This window comes from Delphinapterus leucas, chromosome 2 (genome assembly GCF_059928025.1).
Source record: "Delphinapterus leucas isolate spDelLeu-1000000601 "Yukka" chromosome 2, BTC_Dleu_Yukka2, whole genome shotgun sequence".
In the NCBI taxonomy this organism is placed as follows: domain Eukaryota; kingdom Metazoa; phylum Chordata; class Mammalia; order Artiodactyla; family Monodontidae; genus Delphinapterus; species Delphinapterus leucas.
The window spans coordinates 150,307,283-150,332,606 of NC_143130.1; the positions used below are offsets into that span (position 1 = coordinate 150,307,283).

The following is a 25,324-nucleotide window of genomic DNA, read 5'->3' on the forward strand; positions in this document are numbered from 1 at the left end:
ACCGCGCCGCACACTCCCAGACCCAGGGCCTGAGCATCCCACCGGAGTCCTGATGGGATTCTTCCCAGACCCTGCCTGTCTGCTCTCCCTCCTCAGGGAAGACCCCCTGAGGCACAGGACGGAGAGAAGTCGGACACTTCCCGCGGCCCAGAGCGGCCTGTCTCGACTGGCTGAGCCAGAGGAGAAACGGAGCTGATCCCTATATCTCCACTCTTGGGGGAAGCACGAAGGCGGGCAAGAGGAAGGAGGGGGCGGGCAGGCCTCACCTGCTCCAGGGCTGGGGCTCAGCCCGTTGCTGGAGGGGCTCCTGCTGGCTCGAGGGGCCGCCGGCTTGAGGGCCCCATCGGAAGGAGTCCGCCGGTGAGCGCTGGGCTCAGCGCGGGGGGCCGTGAGGGTGACGTGGGTGGGGGTCAGGGACTGCCTCGGGTCTCGCTTGAAGCGCTCCACTCGGACATTGACCAGGGGATTGCGGGTGCAGGGGCTCAGGGGTGGGGCCTCCCCGGGGCTGACAGGCATCTCGTACACCACAATCTCATCACTGTCAGAACGCAGCAGGGAGCGCGTGGAGTTGCACTCGGAGATGGAGGAGAGGGAGAGCAGTGTGAGGGAGGCAGAGGGGTCTCCTAGCAACAGCACGGGCTCCTCCTTCTTGAAGAGCTTCCGGGATGGGGGGCTGGTGCTCCGACGGGGACGGCTGGCTCTCTGGAAAAGGCCCTCGCGCCTCTTCTTCTCCTCCCGGGCTGGCGGCTCGGGCTCCTCCGGTGGGGGCAGCTGGCACTTGCCAGCTTCCAGCAGGTCACAGCCGAGGCCCGTGGCTGCCAGGACGGCCCCACAGCCGAGCAGAGCCACCTCGCAGCGGCGGTGGTGGGGGCCGCCCCGCTTGAGGCTGTTGGTTGGCGTCAGCTGAGGGGTACTGGTGGCCGAGTTGACTGGGGTGGGCTCCTCGTGGACGCCGTCGCCGGGGGGGCCGTCCCCATCCTCTCCACGAGGGAATGGGATACAGAGGTAGGACTGGTTGGGTGACGGCTGTGGACGACTCTCCCCACTCCGTGGACCTTCGCTGTCCTCGTCCTCTGCGAAGATGAGAGGAGTGGAGGGGGAACAGAAAATGGGAACGAAGCGGCAAGAGTAAGAACCTGGTCCTTCTCCCCAACCGCAGGCCCCTGGCCTAGTGCCAGGGATGCAGACGTTGAACAGTCTGAGGTGCAGGACAAAGAACCAACAGGGCTTCATGCCTCCACACTCAACTGTGACCAACGTGGGGAAAGCACTCTCCACTCCACAGCCTGTTTTCCTATGTGCAGAAAAGACGATCTGCTAATCTGCTCCTTCTGTCGTAGGGACCCTCAACACAAGAAGTGCGGTATGAGTTTCCTAGAACAGACAGATCCCTAATTATTTTACAACTTGAAACTGGAAGGGACCTTGGATTTTTAGAATAATGGCCTACAGGCTTGTCTTAAGACTAGCGTCCTGCAGGACGTCCCTGGTGGCCCAATGGTTACGACTCCGCACTCCCAAGGCAGGGGACCCAGGTTCGATCCCTAGTCAGGGAACTAGATCCCACACGCATGCTGCAACTGAGTTCACATGCCCCAACTAAAGAGCCCACGAGCCACAACTAAGGAGCCCGCCGGCCACAACTAAGGAGCCGGCAAGCCGCAACTAAGGAGCACGCCTGCCGCAACTAAGAGCTGGTGCAACCAAAATTTTAAAAAAAGAAGACTAGTCTCCTGCAAAGGATTAGAACCCCCTGCGTGGGTGAAGGCCCATCTACTCTATGGACTGACTTATTATGATCTTGGAATTCTAGAGAGAAGAGTACTTTCTGAGAGAGCCTGGAGAAGGCCTTACCCATTCAGTAATCACAGGGCAACACTGGAAAAGCTTCCTTGGAGGAACACTGTGGTGTCTTCTATCACCATCTCCCATTCTGTGGACTCCCCACATTAAAATACACAGAAATAGACCCAGGAAAGGAAACTGCCTGATTCCAGGCCTCCCCCTTCTTCACCGCCCTAAGGAGACTATAACTGGCCCCTTGGGATAGGAGGCCAAAGGCAGGTTCCATGGCAGCAGTAGTGATTTGAGAAGACTCAATGGAATGAGAGTACAGCAAACGGAGAAGGAACAAGCGGGGTGGAGGGTGGGGGGGACCAGGAGTTGAGGAAAAGAGGAAACACCCCCATGAAGCAGTACTAGGGGTCCTTAAAGAGTCCGAGAAGCTTGGCCAAGAATTCCCTGAGGGAACAGGAGGAGAGTCAAGACAAAGGCAGTACTCACCCATCTCCATAAGGCTGGTGAACCCTGGCAGGGCTGGACTATTCCTCGGCCCCTTCCCCAGGTTGGGGGCACTGGACGACCACTGTTTGTATCCATCTACCAGGGACTTGAGGCTGAATGAGAGGAAGTGAGGAAACTGTGAGAACTGGTTACTTCCTTTACCCTCAGCTCCCTGGGCCTATGGAAATGCCTCTCCCTGTCTGCTTGATTACAGCAAAGCCCAAGAGCCTCGGGGTATAGGCAACAAGCCTTACTGAGCCCACCCGCTTCATTAGCAAAAGTGCACATGCTCTAGGGAATGAAAAGCAGAGACATAAAACCCACCCCTCACATGCTGCTATGGAGCTGCGGGAAGACCTGCTGGGCAGGCTGGCAAGAGGACAGCGAGAATAAGGACTGCCCGGCACTGGCCAGGGTCTTGCCGAAGCCCAACTTAAGGGAGAGGCAATCACTCCGCAGGCGCTGACTACAACACACTGGTGACGTTAGAAAAACTGCAGTGCTGAGATCTGCAATGCAAGGCAAGCACCGGGCAATGAGCTAGCAGAGATGGGCCAGGCCAGGCCACTCCACTCACACCCTTTCTCAATTTCTCCTTCCAAGCTTATGGCATGCTCAGGCAACTTTCAAAGCCATCCATGTTTCAAAAACAAAAATCAACCAACAAGGCTGCACCAACCCAGTGCACTTTGGGACAGACCTATGTGGGCAGTACATAAGGCTGGACTCGAACCCTCGGTTTGTCTGGGAATGGAGAGGAAAATGACAGGCGCTTGCTTTCAAAACCCTGTAATCAGCTCACAGTGGCAAGCCAGTAACTCCAAGGTCACTGACTGGGTACCCCGCCAACTCTCTTATAGGATAGGGGCATCAAAGGCCCAGAAGCACTGGTCTTTCCCCTAAAGGACAGTAAAGAAGGAGGACTGAGGAATCTGTGGGCTATGACTGCCCTGGAGATACCAGTATATAACCAGGGGTGGCTCTCATTTTAGGGCTAGAGAGAGCCATTCAACTAAAACCCACTCTTCCCAGCCCATCTTGAGGGAGGGAGAAGGACCAACTTTTTCCCTGACTGCAGACCTCTGCTTCAAGTGCTATCAGAAATACCACTGAATTAAAGTACCTCCCAGCCACCAGTGGTTTCAACCAAAATACACAGCCAGAGAGAAGCGTGCTGCCCAACCCACAGCCTGAGACTTCTCACTGGAAGTCTTATAACATCACCTCCAGCTCTGGGTCCAAGGAATCCAGATCAGCAGAGTCAAAGCCAGTGCTGACAACCAAAGGATAAACAGCCATGGACTGTCTCCCTATAACTAAGGATGCTGGGAGAATCCCAACAGGAGTGGTCAGGGGAGCAAAGGAAACGTCAAGTCAGACCAACACAGGAATTTTCCCAAGGTGCACGATGGTACCGCTTCCAAAAAAAAAAAGGAAGTCAGCATGGCCCTGGCAATAATGAGGCTTGATTCTGCGGGGTGCGCTGTGAGGAGAAGGAAACGGAGGGAGGGTTATTACCAGTACATGTGATGAGAGGGTGAAGATTAGACTCACCCCAAGTGGAAATGTGGAGATTCTGATGGGGTACTTAAACCATTAGCTTTCTCACGTCTCTGAGGGGATCTTCAATGAATAAAGAGAATCAGTAGCAGGCAACAGTGGGTACATGCAGCTCAGCCTCTCCCACGTGAGAACCCTCAAGGCTGGGCTCCAGCCATGTCGCCAGCTGCCCTCCCCTTGTCTGGTCAGCAAAGCCCCACACCATGAAGGAATCTTAACAAGATGACCAGGCCGGAACTACCACAGGCCCGGGACCTCCCAATCTGTGGGACAAACATCGCTGGGCAGCCACAGCTTCATTACAGGGGGCTTGTGAATCCATAGAACCCCGCTGTCTACAGACAGCGCATATGTTTCCTACAGATATGTACTATTTTTTTAAAGGATGGAGATGCAAATTCACTTAACATTACTGAATTCAATACAGCTTTTTGTCATTACATATTTTCTTCAGTCAACAGGGACTAACATTAGAAATAGTATCATATAGAGGCTCTCAAAATTTTCTGACATGGAAGAGGTCTTTTCTTGAGACTGGGTGGATTTTCCTTATTTCTTCAATAGGAACTGAGAATCATGAAAAATTAAGTCACATATTTTGAACTGCTTCAAAAGTTTTGAGGGCAGATCTATGTAAGTTAATGTAATGTAAGAAAATTCCGAAGTTAATGTTTTGTGTAATGTGAAATGCAGTTAATTTACTAGCAAGACAAAAAATACCTTTAAATGAAGCAGAACCAGAGAAGCTATTGGCATCCATAGCCAACCTGGTAAAGCCTATCTGGAAACACACTAGTGTCAGAAGTACCAAGGGACTCAGGGTGACGGAGTTCCTCAGGCCCAGCTCAACCCTACTTCTAGCCAAGGCTCAAAGGACAAACTGAGGAGTGCTTGTACCTACAGAACTTAGTATAGCAGAGCAACCTGCAATTCCCAGAGGACTCAATCATTGAATTCTTATATAGCTTAGGCAGTCTGCCCTACATATCTAAATATTCTGTTCTAAGGTAGCTAGCGATTTCCAAAGCCTGGCTTCCAAGAGTCCATCCTTCATGAACCAACCTGTTATTTTCATCTTCAGCACAGATCTGACATGGGGAAGTAGATTTTGGACATGAAATAGTAGTATTCAGAGAAATACCCAGGCTAGTTACAGGTTCAGGGCACCTCTAAGTCTAATAGTCAACCTTAGAAGCTCTTTGAAAAGCCACTAAAAAGGATGAAGGGGTCTACTGCTTATCCTCCCACTTGGAAAAGTCAAGAAATATGGCTCTAGATTCTAACACAAGAATGAGAAGTATATCCCATGACATGCATTCTTCGAGTATAAAGGAGAACTGCATGAGAAGCACGGACGAATCATGAGAGCAAGTATTTACATACGCTTACTACGAGCCAGCCCATCTTCTAGGGACTTCCCAAATATGAGCTTATTCATGATCAACTCCATGAGATGGGTATGGAGAGAATCCCCATTTGATAGATGAGAAAACATAAGGTCCCACAGCTGGGCATGGAGGAGCCGGGATTCACAGCCCGGCAGCCTGGGCTCAGCGTCCATGCTCTTCACTACTACACTACAAGCAACTCGTCTGTGAAGCACTAGCACCCCTGGGTCACAAGCCCACAGTAAGAACACAAGCACATCCATGGCACCAGGGCGTGCCATGTGCTTTGCCTAGAGGGGCCACTCATACATGGCAGGCGCGGCTAGTGGGTGGGGTCATAAGGAAGTGCCAGTGGCCCCGGAGTCACCTCCAACTGCACCTCCAGGGCTGGGTTATTCTGCCTGCCCCTGCTTTAGGATAAGCCTCCACGCAAGGGGCGTGTCACCTCTGTCCTTCCTCCTCTCTCCTCTGGGCAGACATTTTAAGGGGAAGAGCCAGGTGTAAATAGAACACTCAGGCTGAACTCCTCACACGTAGTGAATGCTTGGGCTACTTGCTCCTCTGAACAGGAGGCCTCCAGGGCTGGGCAAACTGTAACTCATGGGCTAAATCCTGCCCATCCCTTGTTTTTGTACAGTTTTACTGGAACACAGCCATGCTCGTTCATTTACATATTGTCCATGGTCTGTGGCTGCTTCTGTACTACCACAGTGGGGCTGAGCAGTTACTACAGAGACCACGTGGCCCACAAAGCCTAAAATACTTACTATCCGGCCCTTTATGGAAAAAGTATGCCAACTCCTGTCCTAGGGGCTTCCAGGGAACAAGGAGATTGGAAAACCCTATTGGCAAGATCAAGAAGTTTGTCATTTCTCTGAGCGCGGCGAAACACGCAACAGAGAAAAAGGTATTCCACATCATAGTTTTAAAGGATTTCCCATCCTCTGGCTCTTACCCTTCGTCTCCTGAGGCAAACTCCTTCTGACCAAGTGTGCCCGGCCCCCACGTCCGTCCCTTCTTCTTGGGGGCCCTCTTCTCCTCCTCTTCCCCCTCCTCCTTGGGGACGACACAGCTCCGTCCCCAGGTTTTGCTGCTTTCGCCTGGTGTCACTGTGAATAACAAAGGTCGAATGGGAGCTGGAAAGCAGAGAGGTCCCCCCAAACTAGCCTCTCCCCGACCGGACACACACACTCACATAATTGGAGCTGCGGGGGATAGTCAGACCTTGTCAAAAACTCTGTGCCTGAGTGGAGCCTGCCTGGTAAGTAAAGGAGTTCCCAGCCAGCACTCACTCAGTGCTCTCAAAGTACCAAACGTGAGAAAACCTCCCAGATTCTCCCGAGTCCAGCATAAAGTGGGCACTCAGGCCGGCCAGTCACCAGAGCTCCAAGCAGACCTGACTCCGGGAACATGTTTTGTTGCCGGGGACTGGCTTGCGGGGGGCAAGGTGGCGGGTGAGGAAGTAGGTGAGAGATAAGGGGTACGGAAGATGTAGAAGTGAAGACATTTTGGTAAGAAAGTGCTGGAAAGGAAGAAAGTGAGGAATTCAACACTGTGGAGAAGGAAGTCAGGGGTAGGAGAGGGGGAAGGAACAGGCCTGGAGAAATGTAACAGATAGAAGAGGAGGTGCCTTCTTCTGACCCTGATACCTTAGAGCAAGGGTTGAAAGCCAAATGCTTCAGAGACTGGCCTTATATCATAAATGGATGGAGTGACCCAGTTACCAGAAAACAGGGAGTTGAGGGGACTGAGGCAAAATACAGAGCGTACGGAAAAAAGAATCCACTGGTTTGATTTGATTTTTCAAGGAAAGCCAGAAATCCAGGTCTTGGGGGGGTTTTTGACGAAATCTCTCTATCTTTAAATTAGGGCATACAACACACTTTACATATATGCATATATGTGTGTCTGTATAAGTTCTTTTTAATAAACACCGTCATAAAATAAAATTGGTTCGGATTCGGCCTATCACAAAGTAGCTGGCAAGTTTACCTTGGAACCTACACTTTGACAAAGCCCTTTCCTGGGAAGCATGGAAAAGAAAAACCATGATGCCCCAAACATGGCAGCAAGTGCACAAGGTCCCCAGGCCAGGGTACCTTCATTGCATCCCAGATTGCTTTGTAATTCACTAAAGAGCCCGCTGGTACCCACACACCCCTTTGCTGGTATCTCACTAAGAGTGAAAGGGTCAAGGTCATGGAGAGACGAGGTGGGGGGTAAGGGTCTGCGTACACATGTGCATGTATATACATATTGTGGAGGAGAGGTGGCAGAGTTATGGACGGAGCCAGCCTGGACCAGTTGGTGGCTGGACAGAGCAGGGGACAGGTGCCCCTGGTGTGTTCTGGCCCCAACTAATTTGGGAAACAGCCTCACACTGGATGGCTCGCAGGCGAGGAATGATGGTGGGGCTTGCAGGAGGACTAGAGCGGCTGTTGATGAGACTCTTCCTTTTATCCATGGTGGGCGAGGCCTGTACCGTGAACTTGTGCTGGAAATCTGGTTGGGGAAAGACAAACAGATGCGTGTGCATTAGAATTTTCCCATTCTCAAATTCCTATGAGCTACAAGGATATATACTGCAACACAGGGAATACAGCCAATATTTTATAATAACTATAAATGGAGTATAACCTTTAAAAATTGTGAGTCACTATGTTGTACACCTGAAACTTGTGTAATATTGTACATCAACTATACCTCAGTTAAAAGAAAATTCCTATGAGAGAACTGACACTTCCTGGCAGACTTGAGGGACAGGCCCTATTTCCTGAGAAGCTCCTTTTCACCTGGGAAATGTTCTCTTTCAGAATCATTTCTTTTTCCCATAGGGACATGGCAAGATGGACGTATGAAGAGAAGGAAACTTCATTACCCAAGTGAACTTCATTATATCGTTTTCATAAAGCCGTCTATATAAGGTACATATGTCTATATAATGTATATAGGTGTAGCAAGTACGTGCTTAGAATAGTTTTTAAAAATATCATGAGACCTTGTCGATTATTCTAGGAAATCTAACTTAAAATTCTCCATCTCATACAGTCTATCCGTACACGCCTCCTTTTCTCAGGGACCAAAGCAGGGAGACTGATGCTGCTCGATAAGTGTGGGGTACCAGGACTAACCCACAGAACCTGGGGAAGTGAGGGAGATGCGGTTAATGGTCCAAATTCTGATGTATTCCAAAGGCATTTACAGCGTACATGAGGAATGTAAAAGGTACATTCTCTGAGTTTCTGAGCTTCATTCTCCCCATCTATCAAAAGGCTATGAAAAAGATCTGCATGTTTGCACCTAGGTCTCCCCTCTAGACTGTGATCTCCCTGTAGGTGAGCTCCATGGCTTTTCTATCTGCTGCCTTAGCACACAGCAAGATGCTGGCACGTGCCAGATGCTCCAGAGGTGCTTAAAGACTCTGTGTTGCCTGAAAAGAAAAAAATGTGCAACGACACATTCACTGAATTTCACTAGGTGGATTCTCTTGTCTGTACCTAAGCCACCATCCCAGTGCTTAAAGTCATCCACTACTACTCCTATTATGCCATTTCCCCTTGGTTCCTTATACTTCTAATAAGCTTGCTTCCTGGGGCCTTACAGACTCAGAATACAATGAACTTTATTTACATAACACACACTTGAGTACTTACCTCCCTCCGTGGGTACGTTACGCCCCCGCAGAGATTCTAATTCATAGTTTCATATTTCTTTGCATTTTCCCAAGGCTGTACCTACTGCAAATGTACCTTTGTTCAGCTAATGTGTTTCTGAAAGGTTATGTGTAAATCAAATTCTTAAACGTTCATCCTAATCTCAACTGCACCCAGAGAGCTAATTATTTACAGAAACCCTGAGATGAGTTATTTTGCAGACTCACACGCACGTACATACATACCCTGGGATTTTTTCCCCCAGTGACATATTCCTTCTCCAGGTTTGCCTATAGTGAGATGTGCCTGTGTGTACGGCCGTGCTACTAGCAGCCTGCAGCCAGGCCTGTCACACTCACGGCCTTCCCCTCATATTCTGTGTGTAGTCAAACTACAAAATCCCCCTGGAAGGCAGAAGCTTTCCATCAGGCCAGGCTTTCCACGGAATAGAATGGACCTTCCTAAACCAGCTCCGTGATGAGCCCTGGGGTCTCACGTTTCTGAGCTCAGTCCCTGGTTCCCACAGAACCCCTGCCACACCAGCCCCTCGGTCCACTCCCACTTCCCCCAGGTCCCCGGACACCAACCGGAAGGGAGGCTGATGCGGTTTCCATCCTTGAGCTTCAGTCGGTTCTTCCTGAACTTGCCCTTGCGTTTCTTGACCCGGGGCTTCTCCTGACACAGCTGGTGGATGATGATGTGGAGCTCCCGCTGCAGGATGTCGATCTCCCGCTCGGCCAGCTCCCGCTCCCGGCGCCGCAGCAGCTCCTCCTGGTTTTTCTGCTGGAGCGCGGCCCGCGTCAGCTCCTCCTCCCAGGTGTGCAGCTCCTGCCAGGCAGGTAGAACCATGGCGGGGGTGTGTGTGGCAAGTGGTCCGTGCAGAGGGGGCTCGCCCCTGGGGGGCCAGTGCTCACAGCAGCCTGGACAGCTCTCCTCTGACACCCCACGCTTCAGTCCCCAGCGGAGGTGGGGGCTCAACAGCTGGCTGGAAAATGAACACCTGACCACCGCAAATGGAGGCAAGGCAGGCTCCGAAGAGCCACCCTGAGGATACAGCTAGAGGAGCCACAGGCCAAGCCCTGGAGACGGGGGCTGATAGTTCCCTGTGCCCCTTGATTGACTGATTAAAATTACCTGTGACGAGGACAAACGATGGCGTTTGGGTGGAAAATACAATCATATACTCAAATTTTACAGGTTTGGTTCTATTTTGATTTTTTTCTTTCTGTTACATAAAGGAAAGTTTTTTAAAACCAGAGCCAACTTAATGTGATCTAGCTTAAAATGTGCGTGCTGTAAATGAATCACCCTCCAGGCATCGCCTAACATTCAAATGAAAATAAATATATTTCCAGGGTGGCTGTTCAAAAGGTTCGTGAGGCGCGTCATCTAAATCTTTGTTCCCTTGGTGAGTGAATCCACTGAGCGTGTGGTTTAAACTTTAGATAAGGACAAAATGGTTGTCCTTATCTAAAAGGACAACCATTTGCTCTGGAAGGATGGGGACAGCACAGCAAAGAGAAGAGGGAACATTTCCTGAAGTCTTTGCCAGGCACTTTCTCTAGAAGGTGGGCAGAACCTCTTCCCTCCCTCCCCTTTTTCCTCCTGCATGAATTTACAAAGGAACTCACCATGGAATTCCTGGAAAGAGGTGGGGGCTTATGGCATCAGGAAATAGGAGAGAGCCCAGGAAAGAGAACAAAGCATGCGTATAAAATTTAAACATGTGGACTCTAAACTGTTAACACTGGTTACCGCAGGCCTAGGATTGAAGTCGGGTGGAGGCAGAGGACTAAAACTTAAGAAGCTTTCATGTCAACAACCTGAGAGAACCATGTCTAAAAAGGGAGAAGTTTTCTTCAATAAAGTAGCCAGAGCAACACTTCTGTGGTTGAAATTCAAAATTCTCAATGAAATGCTCCCCTATAAGAAGTCATTCTGGATTAGAACAAACTATAGAAATGGAACCCAGGGCTAGAAAATAGTATGTGAACACATATCGAGGAAGCAGAGCAGCAGGCAGAGAGCAGAAGAGAAAACAAACAAAATGGGAATAAAGTATTCTGATGAAAGGAGTTTTCTGTTCAACTTGCCTTCTGTTCTCAAGAGTATATGAAAATGACCATAAAAATGATAGAAAGGAGAAAAATGAGAAGAGGATGAGCACCTTGAAAGTTGTCTGGTACATGGTAGGTCCTCTGTAGTTGTTGATTAACTGCTGAGTCGATGAATGAATGAGAGAAAGAAGGAGGAGGAGAGAGAAGACAATTTTATAAATGCAGGTCCTTCTTTATGGGAACATGGATTCATCACAGTGCCTGAGAAATGAGCTTGAACTTTTGAACTTCTCCTTCTTTGATGAAATAAGCCCCAAATAAGCCCCAAAGATTAACTGTTGTGCGCCCTCCACATCCTTGGCTTCCCGGTCCCACTGCTTTGTTTTCACCATCAGAACAAAAACATGTCGAAGATTCAGAAAAATTATTCCTGGTTGGTTATTTTGCTGCTAAATGGGAAAGCTGAAAATTAGTTCGAGCTAATCTCAGCCTTCCTAAGTCCTCCCTCCTGCATGCTCTTGTCTAAGGGATGACTTGGGTTTAAGCTCCTTCCTTTAAGGGAACCTGAACCCCAGCCCAGAGACCAATCCATCCTCACATACACAGAAGCAGAAGTAGGTTGAGACAACCTGAAGAGTGAATCATATGGGAAAACAGGACATTTATGGAGTACTCAACTATGGCACCATACACCTGGAAACCCTCCAGCGTGGTAAATCCCCTTCTTGCGAAACACCTATTTGGGTATCAACTCCATAGTATGCAAATCACATCTTCCACATACAATGATTTAAGAGGAATCTCTCCAGAGAGAAAGCTCATTATCCATTTCACCCTCACTTGCCCAACTCCAAGCCTTATAATGGAGAGGTATCACAGCATGGGTGTTAAAAGCAAGGACTCTGGAACAAAGTAGCTGATTTGTGGCCTTGAGCAATTAAAATGGGCATCACATGTTATATGGAGTTAATAGCACCAATATCACAGGACTGTAATACATAAGGCAATTATCACCTTATTATGCAAGATTATGTAAGAATTCATATAAATTACTCATAACAGAGCATGGCAAATAGCACATGCTCTACAAATGTTAGCTATTACGAGAATTGGTTTGACTTTTTCTAGTAACTACCTCCTGACAAAATCCAACTTTCATTTTTCTTATTGGCTGGTACCCTTATAATTCCATCAATCAAAAGAAATAACCACGGAACTATATTCAATATCCTGTGATAAACCATAATGGAAAAGAATATGAAAAAGAATGTACATGTATAACTGAGTCACTTTGCTGTACAGCAGTAATTAACACAACATTGTAATTCAACTATACTTCAATAAAAAATAAATTTAAAAAAAGAAAAAGAAATAAGCAGGAGTCAGTGATTCAGCAATCTCAAAAAAAGGCCAGGAACTCTGGGGTTCTTCTAGTTGGAATAGAACTAGTAATTGGAACAGTCTCTTTTAATCATTCTGCTCAATGGTCAGTACAGATCCACCCCTCTCTCCCCCTGGGTCTTTAAAGAATTGTCATAAGCTCACTGCATCCCCCTGCAGAATGCTCCTTGACTTGCCAAACAGCACAAGGATTGCTATGTTGCATCAAAAGAGTTATATCTTCAAATCAGCTCCAGAAATGATTTTTAAGTCCTTTGTTTAGGGAAACGATGATATTGGAAAGAAAATGGTTTAGGAATCAGAAGACCCCAGTTCAAGATTCTGCCTCCTCACTTACTAGCTGTGTGACTTTAGACAGACACTGACCCTCAGCTCTGAGATGAAAAAGTTAATAACACCTGCCCTACATGCTGGCAGCAGGGGCCATAAGACTCCTGGATGAAATGGGTGAAGAGGTCTCCTCAGACCTTTCAAGTGAAAGAACTGGGAAGCCATAAAGATAATTTGAGATTCTACTATTATTATACTGCTTCCCAAATTTCCACAGAGGGGAGTGAGAAGGGAAAGAAGAAATTAACCAAGTCTATCCATGGACATCCCTCGTGCCCCTAGCCACTGGCCCCGCAGGATAAACAACATAACTACTTTGGTTAGCTTCCTCTGTGTGATGCTGACTGCTAGCCAGACACTACGGGCATAGAGAGGGGCCATTTAAGGAATGGTCTCCAGAACAAAAAGGCAAATGGGCTATGGGTCTCTGAGCTCCTCAGTTGGTTCAGCCTTTGAGCCCTTTTCATAAAAACATGAAAAATGCCAAACAACTTCAGACTCATGGTATTTTTAGCCCATGTGGTGTTTCTGATTCTGATCCCCAAAGACACTGGCAGGATGTTCTGATAATTGCTCTCAGTATTGAAGTATCCCTACATCCAGTTAAACCCCTTCTACAAGTCCACTGCAGAACAAAGAAAGCTTTCTAGAACGCTCTCGTATTTCCAGCCGGCGGGGCGAGACACCCTGCTGGTACTTGCCCAGCCATGCTCCTCCTCCAGTTTGGACAATAAAGTAGATACTCTGCAAGGACAGCTTTGGATTCATGACTCCCCCCACTTATTCCTGCCACATCCCAAAAGAAAGAAAACTTCTCATCGTTTCAGGTCACACCTGAGGCCTGGAGAACTCTCCATGTTAAAGCCAGGAAGGAAAAAGCTGCTCTGTTGCCACAAACCAAGCAGGAACGTGGTCGTGTCAGAATCGGTCCAGAGGCCCCAGTGGAGAAGATCCACTAATTCAATGCATACCTTTTGCTTCTCTTTCTTACCTTTTCTTTGGCCCTGAGTTGGTCAAACATCTCCTGAATCTCATGTTTCCAGTCATCTTGCAGGCAGTGGAAGGAGTCCTTGGGCATTTCAAAGAAACCAGACTCCTCTATGGTAGTTAGCTGGTCCAGGATATTCGTGAAAGATGGTCGTGAATGGGGGTCAGGATTCCAGCAATCTGCATGGGGCACAGGAGTCAGCAGGAAGCATTAGCGGACAGAGGCAAATGTAAGATTTAGGGTATGACGTGACCTCATTTGACAGAAAACCACCTCTCATTTCTCCTTCCAGAAATAGAGACTGGGACTTAGGGAACCCCAAACAGGGCTCAGGAAGTAAAGCAATCTGCCCAACTTCACAATCACCAACAGTGAAGCTGGAAACCCAGTGCAGCAGCTCTGCACCCATTCCATTCTCACTATTGATTTCACATAGGTAAGGCAAGTCCAAAGCGTTTTCTTGCATGAACTACAGCTACCACAGTTTATCAAGTTACTGCACGATTCCAGTCCTGACAATGGGTAACTACACCTTGGGCCCCAATTTCCCATAAATAAATGAGCTACCCTTCCCCAACTCAATGAGCTGATGAGAAGGCAAGGATGAAAAGCATGGGAGTCAGGAAAAGTGAATTCTATCTACGCTCAGCTGAGCCACTAACCAATGGAGTGACCACCTATCCATTTAACCTCTCTCAGCTTAGGATTTCTCGCTGACAAAATCATAGGGCTTGCCGAGATGAATTTTAGAATTCCTTTCCTCATAGATCTTCATTTCTATATGTAAGACACTCAGAGGTCTTGAGATAAAAGCTGCTATACCTTCTTACTTTGGATTAAATAATAATATTCTGAAGCACTGGATAGCAGCCTTCAGTTTCTAAGCTATGTTCTGCAGTCACTAGATGGACAGAAGGGACGTCGGTGACACCAGTGTAGCAGGGTGCTGACATCATCTTGTAGTAGCTCTTCCAACCATCTTCAGGATTCCTCCCTGACTGACTCATGCTTCACCTCCTCTTTCAGTTACTGACCCTGCAGAACCGGCCACAATCTATCGAGTGCCGACAGAAGAATAAACAGTCTCCAGTTTTGTTCCAGCCAGGGGGCACTCACCTTCCATGAGTTTGGCAAAAGGTTCCGGGCATGTAGAAGGAATGGGAAGGGCGAGCTTGTTCATGGCCACTCCATAAGCGACTGCTAAGCCATCGATTCCTCGGAAGGGCACCTCACCGGTCAGGAGCTCCCAAAGCAGCACCCCATAGCTAAGGAGAGGAAGAAGACAGAAGCCGCACCATGAACCATAGGTGCAACTTCATGCAAATATCTCGCGAGGCTTTGACGAGCATCCCACAGCCTCTCTGACATGTAGGGAGACTAACAAAACAGAAGTACTGCTATAATATAAAAGGGAGACCATAAAGCCTACCGGCTATAAGCGAAAACTCTGGAGTCAAGCACGCTTGGCCTTTTTCCTCAAATTCCTTATGTGTGAAGTGCAAATAACACAAGCAGTCTGACAAGGCTGTCATGAAATGAAATGCACTGCTCTAGTGTTTCAATCAGTGCTCAAGGGCCGCATCTATTTTGTGGCTGCTACTGTGAATGTAATAAACTGGGAGAAGAGGCAGGCTTCTGGGAATACATTTTTTCCTGCTTTAAGAAAACTTCAGCTTAAGTCACAGATACATTATTTTTTATTTTTTTAATTTTATTGAAGTATAGTTGACTTACAATGCTGTGTTTAATTTCTGCTGTATAGCAAAATGATTCACTTATACATATATACGTTCTTTTTCATATTCTTTTCCATTATGGTTTATCACAGGATATTGAACATAGTTCCCTGTGCTATACAGTAGGACCTTGTTGTTTATCCATCCTGTATACAATAGTTTGCATCTGCTAATCCCAAATTCCCAATCCTTCCCTCCCTCCCCCCCTCCCCCTTGGCAACCACAAGTCTGTTCTCTATGTCTATGAGTCTGTTTTTGTTTCGTTGATATGTTCATTTGTGTTGTATTTTAGTTTCTACATATAAGTGATATCACATGGTATTTGTCTTTCTCTTTCTGACTTACTTCACTTAGTATGATAATCTCTAGGTCCATCCATGTTGCTGCAAATGGCATTATTTCATTCTTTTTAATGGCTGAGTAACATTCCATTGTGTATATATACCACATCTTCTTAAACCAATCGTCTGTTGATGGGCACATGGGTTGTTTCCATGTCTTGGCTATTGTAAACAGTGCTGCTATGAACATAGGGGTACGTGTATCTTTTCGGTTATAATTTTGTACGGATATATGCGCAGAAGTGGGATTGCTGGATCATATAGCAACAGATACATTTTTTTTTAGCTTTATAAAAGCAGAGAGATGACCACCCGAAACAAACATATTTTGCTCCTGTGAAAGATTTCTTTCAGTGCCCACTAGGTTGAATAGATTCCTGCCCCCGTCAGCGTGAGTGCATCCTTAATGGTGACCTCTGTCTAATTCAAAGGGGAAAGTTTCACAAGGGTGGACTGCATCGGTAGAGCAGAGCAGCGCATCAGCTGTGAGGGCTTCAAGTTCTTTCGCTACCTTTCAAGTCCACATGAAGAATTTCTTTTCACACGTTCTGTGAGTTAGGGAATGGGGAGCACAAAGCTTATGGAATAATTATTCTATGAATTCACAATCAGAACCAGGCAAACTCATGTAGCGTTTAATCCTTCCAGGAATAAGTCAGGACCAGAAACCATAAGGCCATGAACAGTTGGAAGAGGGCCTCTCCTTATATTTTCAACACAAAGCTCAATTTTTTGGTAATACTCATCAGTAGTTTACAACCAACAAGAAGACATATTTATTTAAAAAAAAAAAATAATAAACCCAGCAACGATTCGATCATGGTACCTTGTATGTGCAGCATGCTAAGACATTTACAAACATGATCCTGAATCCCTACAACAAACCTGCAAGGCAAGTATGATCATCATTTTGCAGGTGAGGGAAGCAAGTTTTAGATAGGGTTAGCAGCATATATTAAGGGCCTATGTGGAGTAAGTCACGGTGGACCTGCACCAATTCTCAATTCTTTCTCCCTAGAATGCCCTTCGACCAGTTCTCTGCTTGGTAAACTCTACTAATCATCTTTCAAGATATGATTCAAATGCACCATCATTTATTCATTCATTTTAAACATCTACTAAATATTTACTGTGCATCAAACTCAATGCCAAGAACTGGGATACAGGATAAAAAAACACAGATCTTATCCACAAAGAGACTACCAAGAGGAATAGAAAAAGCATCAATTAGAATATGGAAAGAGGAGTCACAACAGAGATACTATGACAGCACAAAGGAGGGTCACCTACACCAGACCAGGACGGAGGCAGGAGGTAGCTGAACCCTGAGTGAAACTTTGCTAATTGAGGGAGGAGCCAGGGCTCCAGAGACAGGGATCAGAGAGCACAACAGCATGGGCTTGCCCTCAAAGGATCCCATGGCATGGCCTGGCATGGCTCCAAAGGAGAGCAATGTGCCCACCAATGTGCCAGGACATCCCGGGGGGTCTCTACAGAGGGACCCTCAGAGTGGACCGGCCAATGTCCTTGGACGATGGCTTTCCCCGAGTGAGCCCTCCAAATACTATCATTTTCTTTATGTATTTTGACAGGAAAAAAAAAAAAAGCCTAGTAGACTGGTAGTTGCAGGTCTTGTCTTGTCCTGACAAGAAGGTGGATCTTAGTCTGAGGCTGATGGGAACAAATGGACACTTTAGGAAGCCTCCTGACACCACAGCATGTTACTCAGCCCTTGTTTGCGCTGTCAGGTATTCTAGTTGTTTGTTTACCAGCCGGTGGGCTCCTAAAGGGCAGGGACAGTAGCTCCTAATCTTTGCATTCTCAGGGTCTTGCCCAGGCTCTGGGACGCCTAGGCCCTCACATAATGAATGAATTGGTGGGTGGGTGTAAGAGTGAGTGTGTAGTCAGATGGTCCTTCAGGCTGCCCTGGGTGCCCCAGAGTAAGCCCCAAATATCATCGAGAACTACACTAGGACACTTCCTGCCAAACCTTTCATGTGACTTATCCAGACAGCAGTCATGCTGGGCAGCGTCCACCAAGTGACCTCTACGAGCTCTCAGCGTTGCTAACTAGATTCCCGGTTACAGAGACTCCCATCTTCAGTTGCCTGCTCTCGGCATTACTGCCCACTTCCACCCTGAGGAACAAAAACTCAAGGTTCCCGAAACCCCTTTCTTCCATCCAGGCAAAGACAATCGATGTCCCAAGCCTAACCACCTGGAAAGACAGGGTATTTTCGAAGATCCAAACATGTGTCCTGTTTGTGTCCTGGTGTTTCCTCTGTGATGGTGTTTACACTGAGCTCTACTCCGTGGAGATGTCTCAGGCCACCTGGAAGGGAAAGAAGCCAGGGACCCTCCCCTCCCAGCTTCCACAAGGGCAGCTCTGCTCTCACCTGGCTTGGTCCTTTGTTAATGGGCATTCCGTTCCATTTGAAGGGCTCTACAACTAGGAAAAGTGGGAGAAGTGCTGCTCAAGAAAGACTTAGACAGACTTGAGTCGAATGCCTGCTTTACCACTTACAGCCGTGGGACCTTAAGAAAGCAAGTTCACCTCTCCAAACCTGTTTCCTCATCTGTGTAACAGAGACAGCAATCCCCACCTCATAGAAGAGCTGCAAGGTAAGAATAACAATAACTACCCCGCAACCTGAAACCTCCATCTATGGTTCGTAAACACCGTGTGCTTCCCTCTCGGAAAGGCCTGAAATGAGAAAGTGGCTGGGGAGAGCCGTGCCGAGGGGTACCAGCATTCAGGGAAGAAGGCTTTCTGGGGATGACTAAACCAGTCAAAGTGTTCCTCTGCCAGCGTTCCTCTGTATTTTTATAACAGAAGGTGGGTGATGTAAATGAAGGCTTGGTGCTCCTCTGTCAGGAACAGAGTCCAAAAAGGGGGCTGGAGAAACACACATTAGATGGATCTGAGCCTCAGGGAGAGGTGGACAGGAGAAGTCCACATGATTCACCTCAGGTTTAGCCTACTTTCTTGCCCTCCCAGGGTTAAGAGAAGGTCAAGAGGTCTGTTCAAGACTGTTTACAAGCAGCCTCGAAGTACCAGCTCAGCTAGAACTCTGCCTCGGAGTCCCTTCCCCCCCAGAGAAGTGCCAGACCCCACAGTGCTGCCAATGATTTCCCAAGAGTCAAAGCCTAAACCCAAACCCTCAGGATTGCTCCCTGTGCCAATAATTAACCACCTCCAGAGGTGCAGTCATCTTTTCCACTGTTTGATAATATCACATGTGGGAGAGGGATGTTTTATTTTTTTCAAAATGAAGAAGAGCCCTAGAGTGAATAGCAACCCTTCCCAACCAAAGGTGCAGCAATTCTGTACCTGTGCTGGGCCACGGCTGTTTTTCTTATTAACCTGCATGGACTTTAAGACTGTTAACTCAGGGACCCACCCTCCAAAAAGGAGAGGGTGTCCCTTGAATGGGCTCCTGCACTTGGTCATCAGCTTGTGAGCCCACATCCCAGGAACCAAGCTGACTGTTTAGTAATCTTTGGCAAAGACAACTGAACTACCATATGTGAAGGTACTCTGTAAACTGTTAGGTAACACACAATTTACTATTCTTGCTGTTAACCAGACCCTCATTCAAAATGGCAACATATTTACCAACTTATGTATAAATGTATATGTTAATATATTTATTGACATAATAAATACTTATTAACATGGCAATATGTTCATGCTCTGTTACATTCAAAAAGCAGCTTACAAAATAGAATGATCCCATTTTAAGGGATGGGTGGGTGATCACAGGAACAGGAATAAACACACCAAAATGTCAACATAGATTATCTTTAGAAGTGCGTTGTGGGTGATTTTTTCTTTTCTTTCCTTTTCTTTTTTTGTTTATCCATATTTTCTTTTTTTTTCTATAGTGAACATGTTTTCCTTCCGTAATTTAAAAAACGTAAAATGATTAATTAACAAAATGCCTCCACCTCATCCTATACACGACAGGCAGAGAGTCACCGTGGGACGATGGCCTCTGGCTGTCACCAGTGCCCTCCCTGCACAACACAACCAAAGGGCAAGAACTGCTCTTCTTGAGGGGGTCTGGGTCATTCTTATCCTACGCTCCACCACAGCACAGAGGAGGCCTAGAGAACTGTACTCGAAGAACAGTGAGACAAACTCAGCTGGCCCTGGGCACCCACCAACTGCAGAGGCCCAAGGCCCTGCAGGAGCTCCAGGAGGGGAGTGGGAGGGAAGGGGGTTGGATTCAGGTTCAGCCCTGTACCTAACACTGGAGCCATACCCTTACCTTACACACTCAAGGCCCATAAGGTAGAAACAAGATAGAAATAAAATGATACATGGAAGACACCAAGCTTGTTTTGCAGAATACCAGGGAAACCACAGATATGCCAACAACCTGCTGACAGCCCCTTCAGGCACACTGAGGGACTAGGACAACCAATGGTGAACTCTGATAGTGAACTTTAGACATCACAGGCTGACAATCCACCCCATGTAACATAGGAAACCCCCCTGAATTTGCACATGCAACCCATGAAGAGGCATGAAGAACAGTTGAGTCTGGGCAGAGAACTCCAGAAACGTACAAATTACTTTCCACCGACCATTTCCCAGCTCACCCGCCCCCCTGCCTCTTATTCCCTACTTCCATGATAAACATGCTGCTCAACAGCTGATCAACTGGGTAGACATATCTGAGCATTGCCTCCTGCCTCCTTGCTTGGCCACCCTGCAATAAATTCTTTTTCTCTCTGCAAAAGACCGTTGCCTCGGTGTTTGGTCTTTCCATCGTACAGCGGGAAGCAAGTCCACTTGCTTGGTCATAACAGAGTAAGTATGTATTCAACAAACATTTCTTGGAGGAATAAATGCATTACAAGTCAGTCTGGGAACCAGCTCTGTCCCAAGTTCCTAGACATGCTTTGGCCCTCTTGGGACAGGCTGCTGGGTCCCAGGCATGGTGGGCCAATCACCCTGGAAGAGGATGCCCAAAGCACAGGAGTAAGAGTATATAGATGGTGACGTGGCTAAAAGCACAGAGTTTCAAGAGACACATATCTAGTTCAAATCACAGCTTTACCTCTACCACCTGGGTGAACCCAGGCAACTGATTTCAATCATCTAAGCCTTGGTTACCTCATCTGTAAAACGGAAATAATAATAGCTACTTTTGGAGTCATCTCCAAATTAAAGACAAGCTTCTTGCCATGGATAAGCTCTCGTTCCCCTTTTCTGTGGGATATAATTATTCTGAAGTCACTTTCACTCAGATGTAACCATTCAGAAAAGAATAACACGCCGAGGGATGCTGAAAGGACCTGAGTTCCTGAATGATCTCAAGGTGCAAAGATGCCCCACCAGCCTAGACAGGCTGGACTACTCTTGAAAAAGAAGTACATTTCTACCATCAGTAGGTCTCTCTGCAATAGCAGCTTAGCTTAATTAATACATTAACTAATCTCATTAGCCTGCAGTCAAGCAATGAAAGTGTAGGTTGAAGCATATGAAATTGCTGCTTTTGTGGGTGAAAAACAGTTGAATATCAGGATACAGCTCAACCTAATGAGATCTAGTCAGATATTTTAAGGAAAGGAAAACTCTTTTCTTCACAATAGGTACTTCACCCATAATTAATGTGTAGTGAAATAAGATTCAATATACAGAAGCTATAAAACATCACTGAAAGAAATTAAAGAAGGTCTAAATAAATAGGAAGATATCCCATATTCATGGATTGAAAGACAATATTATCTAGATGGCAATACTCCCCAAAGTGATCTACAGACTTAACATAATCCCTATCAAAATTCTAGCTGCCTAATTCTCAGAAACTGACAAAATGATCCTAAAATTCGTATGGAAATTGAAGAGATTCAGAATAGCCAAAATAATCTTGAAAAAGAAGAAAGTTGGAAGACTCACACTTCCTAATTTCAAAACTTAGTACAAAGCTACAAAGTTCTTAAAACAGGTGGCACTGGCAAAATGGGAGACACATAGATCAATGGAGTAGAATTGAGAGTCCAAAAATAAACTCTTTCATTTGTGGTGAACTGCTTCTTGACAGGGATGCCAAGACAATTCAATGAGGAAAGAAACAGTCTTTTAAACAAATGGTGCTAGGACAACTAGATAGCCACATGTAAAAGAATGAAGCCGGACTCCTACCTCACACCACATACAAAAATTAGGTCAAAATGGAACAAAACGGAACAAAATGGACCTATATGTAAGAGCTAAAATTACAAAACTCTTAGAAGAAAACATACGTATAAAACTTCATGACTTCGTTTCTTAGATATGACACCAAAAGCACAAGCAATCAAAGAAAAAAACTGATAAACCAAACGTCGTCAAAATTAAAAATGCTTGTGTTTCAAAGGATACCATCAAGAAAGTGAAAAGAAAACCCACAGAATGGGAGAAATTATTTGCAAATCATGCATCTGATAAGGGACTTGTATCTAGAATATATAAAGAACACTTTCAACATAAAAATGGAAGGACATATAACCCAATTTTAAAATTGGCAAAGGATCTGAACAGATATTTATTCAGAGAAGATATACAAATGGCCAATAAGCACATGGAAAGATGCTCGATGTCATTAGGGAAACACAAATCAAAACCACAGTGAGATATACCACTTCACATCCACTAGGATGGCTATAATAAAAAATAACAAGTGTTGAGAGGATGTGGAGAAATTGGAACCCTCATGCGTTGCTAATGGTAATGGCTGTGGTAAAAAACTGTCTGGCAGTTCCTGAAAAAGTTAAATATAGAATTACCATATGAATCAGAAAATTTCACTCCTAGGTGTATACCATCCAAGAGAACTGAAAACATATGTTCACACAAAAGCATGTAAACAAATGTCCATAGCAGCATTATTTACATTAGACAAAAAGTGAAACAACCCAAATGTCCATCAACTAAAGAACAGACAAATTGTGGTATACCCATATGATGGAATATGATTCAGCTATTAAAAGAATGAAGTTCTGAAAAACATATATGAACCCTGAAAACATTATGCAAATGAAAAAAGCCAGTCACAGAAGATCACATACTGTATGATTCCATTTATACGAAATGCCCAGAAGAGGCAAATCCATAGCGACAGAAAGTAAATTAGTGGTTCCCAGGGTGTAGGGGTAGGGGTAGGGGGTATTAGGGAATGACTACTAATAGGTATTGAGGGTTTTTTTGAGTGATAAAAAATATTCTGGAAATAGTTAGTGGTTGTCATGGGTTGAATGGTGGCCCTGAAAAGATATGTCCATGTCCTAATACCCAGAATCCTTATTTGGAACAGAATCTGCCCCAAAGTCTCTGGAGAGAGTATGGCCCTGCTGATACCGATTTCAGACTTCTGGCCTCTAGACTGTAAATTTGTATTGCTTTAGGCCACCAGGTTTGTGGTAATTTGTTACAGCAGCCTTAGGAAACTAATAACAATGATGATCAACGTAAAACATTGTAAATTTACTAAAAACCACTGGCTTATACATTTTAAAAAGTGCACTTTACAGTATGTGAGTAATACCTCAATAAAGCTGTTATTTAAAATATACACACACACAAGCTCACTTTACAACAAGTAAAATATACACACACAACAAGCTCACTTTACAACACCCTGAGAAGCAACAACTTCATAGATGAAATACGATGATAATCTACAGTCCTTTCTTTTGCCTACCAAGGTGAAGCTACTGTCTCACAGTCATGAGGATGCTTACTCTGTAGATGCTCATCCTCCCATCAGTGGGAGAAAGATTTTTAGATCCAACATGTCCTTGTGACCTCTTGGGCTGACATTAACTAAGGGGAACGGTTGGTCTAATCTTTGACTCTGCAACTCTGGGCGCATGCTTGAGACCTATCTTCCCGTTTCTATATCAATGCTCAACAGGCAAGACAGAGCCTTGACTGAAAGCTTAACTGGATAACTGGAAAGGATAATTTCCAGCCCACCCAGAAAAAAGAGACAGCGCAGACGATACCCATCAGCCGAAGGGCTTATAGCGAGAACAAGTCCAACAGTAACAGCCACTGTTGCTAAGGAGGCCAGGGTGACTGTGGGGAAGGTCTCCAGGAGTGTCTGGGTACCCTCACCACCCTGGAGGTCAGTACACACTGCCCCTAGAATCTCCTGGTCCTTCCTAGGGAGCAATCACCAACACAAAGGGGCCTACACAGAGGTGGTACTTGCCCCATAGCACTGGGGAGATTTCTGGCAGATGAAGGTGTTAGAAACTGTCCTTTGGCAACGTGGGATTTAGTGCAGATTGCTCTGAAGGGGTCACCTAGACCTACCTGGGGTGCCTGGGATTCTATGCAACCTCAATTCTCCAAGTCCCGAAGCATCTGTGCAGCCAAAATAGATCTGGGGAGCGCTGACCCTGCACCTCTGGACCTTACCTCCACACGTCACTGCCTTTGGAAAACATGGAGGCACGAATGACTTCAGGTGCCATCCAGGCATACGTCCCTGCTGCGCTCATCTTGGTGGTTCGGTGCCATTCCCGAGCCAGGCCAAAATCGGTGATCTTCAGAACTTTTTTGCTCAGGTCTCCGTTCTCCACCTTCTGGAGGATCAGTACTGGGCAAGGAAAGGAATACAGAAGAAACCAGAGTCTGCGTTAATCACAGGGAAACCACACAATACAGACCCCTCCCGCCATCCTCTTGTCCTGTCCTGCAGGCTCCATCATGTGGCTACCATGGGTGGATGGTGGGAGCCACCATCTTTAAACACCTAGGATGCATCCGTTTTGGTGCCAAGTATTTTACAGGCATTATCTTCAACCCTCGCAACAACCTTACGAGGTACATACTATTGCCATCGCTGCTCTACAAACAGATGAGGAAACTGAGATACAGCACCACTAAATAAATCTTCCAAGGCCACTCAACTAATAAGCCAGGACTGAAACCCTGGCAGCCTGGCTGGAGAGCCTTCCCTGTTGCCATGACACCATACGGCCCACTCACACCCTACGAAAGAAGAGCTGTGGGGTCACAGCCTACCCTTCTGAGGAGCGGATACCTGGCCTTCCTGACTTCCAGGCCACCGCTGGGCTTTAAGCACTCTCACAGCACCAGGAGTGGAGGTGCCTGCTGGGCTTTTAAGGTTTCCGACAGTGTCTCAACAGTTTCCATGAACCTTTCCACGTTACTTTATTTAAAGTCTTAAGAAAGCATGTCTTAGTTTCAGGTGTACAACATTGTTAACCAACTATACTCCAATATAAAATAAAAATTAAAGAAAAAGAAAGCATGTCATTTGGGCAGAGATTTTCCCTTAATCCAGGAACTCACCAGCACCCACTGGGGAGTGGCTGACAGGTTGGAGGTCAGAGGGCACACACGCTGATGCTCACCCACATGACGGTTCCAGCGAGAAGCATGCCCTCGTGGGAGCCAATCTCCCCCAAAAGAGCAAAAACGCCCATTGACTAAAGTGCTGTAAGCAAAGGCCAGAAACCCTGCCTGAGTCGGCAGCTAGCGAGCTCCTGGGATATGACGAAGCCGAGCCTCCATTTCCACAGGTGGGACGGTTCCAAGGGCCCTGGGTCAGGACCACCTCTATGGG

General features: G+C 46.5%; 1 protein-coding gene across 5 annotated transcripts in view; it reads right to left on the reverse strand.

Moving 5' to 3' along the window:
- Positions 1 to 25,324, reverse strand: part of MAP3K9 (mitogen-activated protein kinase kinase kinase 9) — a 71,582-nt gene that overhangs the window by 2,498 nt on the left and 43,760 nt on the right. The window contains exons 3-12 of one of the 5 annotated variants that reach the window (XM_089907897.1): positions 24,151 to 24,331; positions 14,777 to 14,925; positions 13,664 to 13,839; positions 11,052 to 11,102; positions 9,472 to 9,712; positions 7,611 to 7,733; positions 6,187 to 6,340; positions 3,838 to 3,906; positions 2,284 to 2,396; positions 267 to 1,073 (exon numbers count right to left, since the gene is read on the reverse strand). In XM_089907897.1, coding sequence (XP_089764023.1) covers positions 267 to 1,073; positions 2,284 to 2,396; positions 3,838 to 3,906; positions 6,187 to 6,340; positions 7,611 to 7,733; positions 9,472 to 9,712; positions 11,052 to 11,102; positions 13,664 to 13,839; positions 14,777 to 14,925; positions 24,151 to 24,331 — 2,064 coding nt within the window. The remainder of the gene's footprint in view (positions 1 to 266; positions 1,074 to 2,283; positions 2,397 to 3,837; positions 3,907 to 6,186; positions 6,341 to 7,610; positions 7,734 to 9,471; positions 9,713 to 11,051; positions 11,103 to 13,663; positions 13,840 to 14,776; positions 14,926 to 24,150; positions 24,332 to 25,324) is intronic. The other 4 variants (XM_089907896.1, XM_022570239.2, XM_089907898.1 and 1 more) reach the window with 4 other exon arrangements.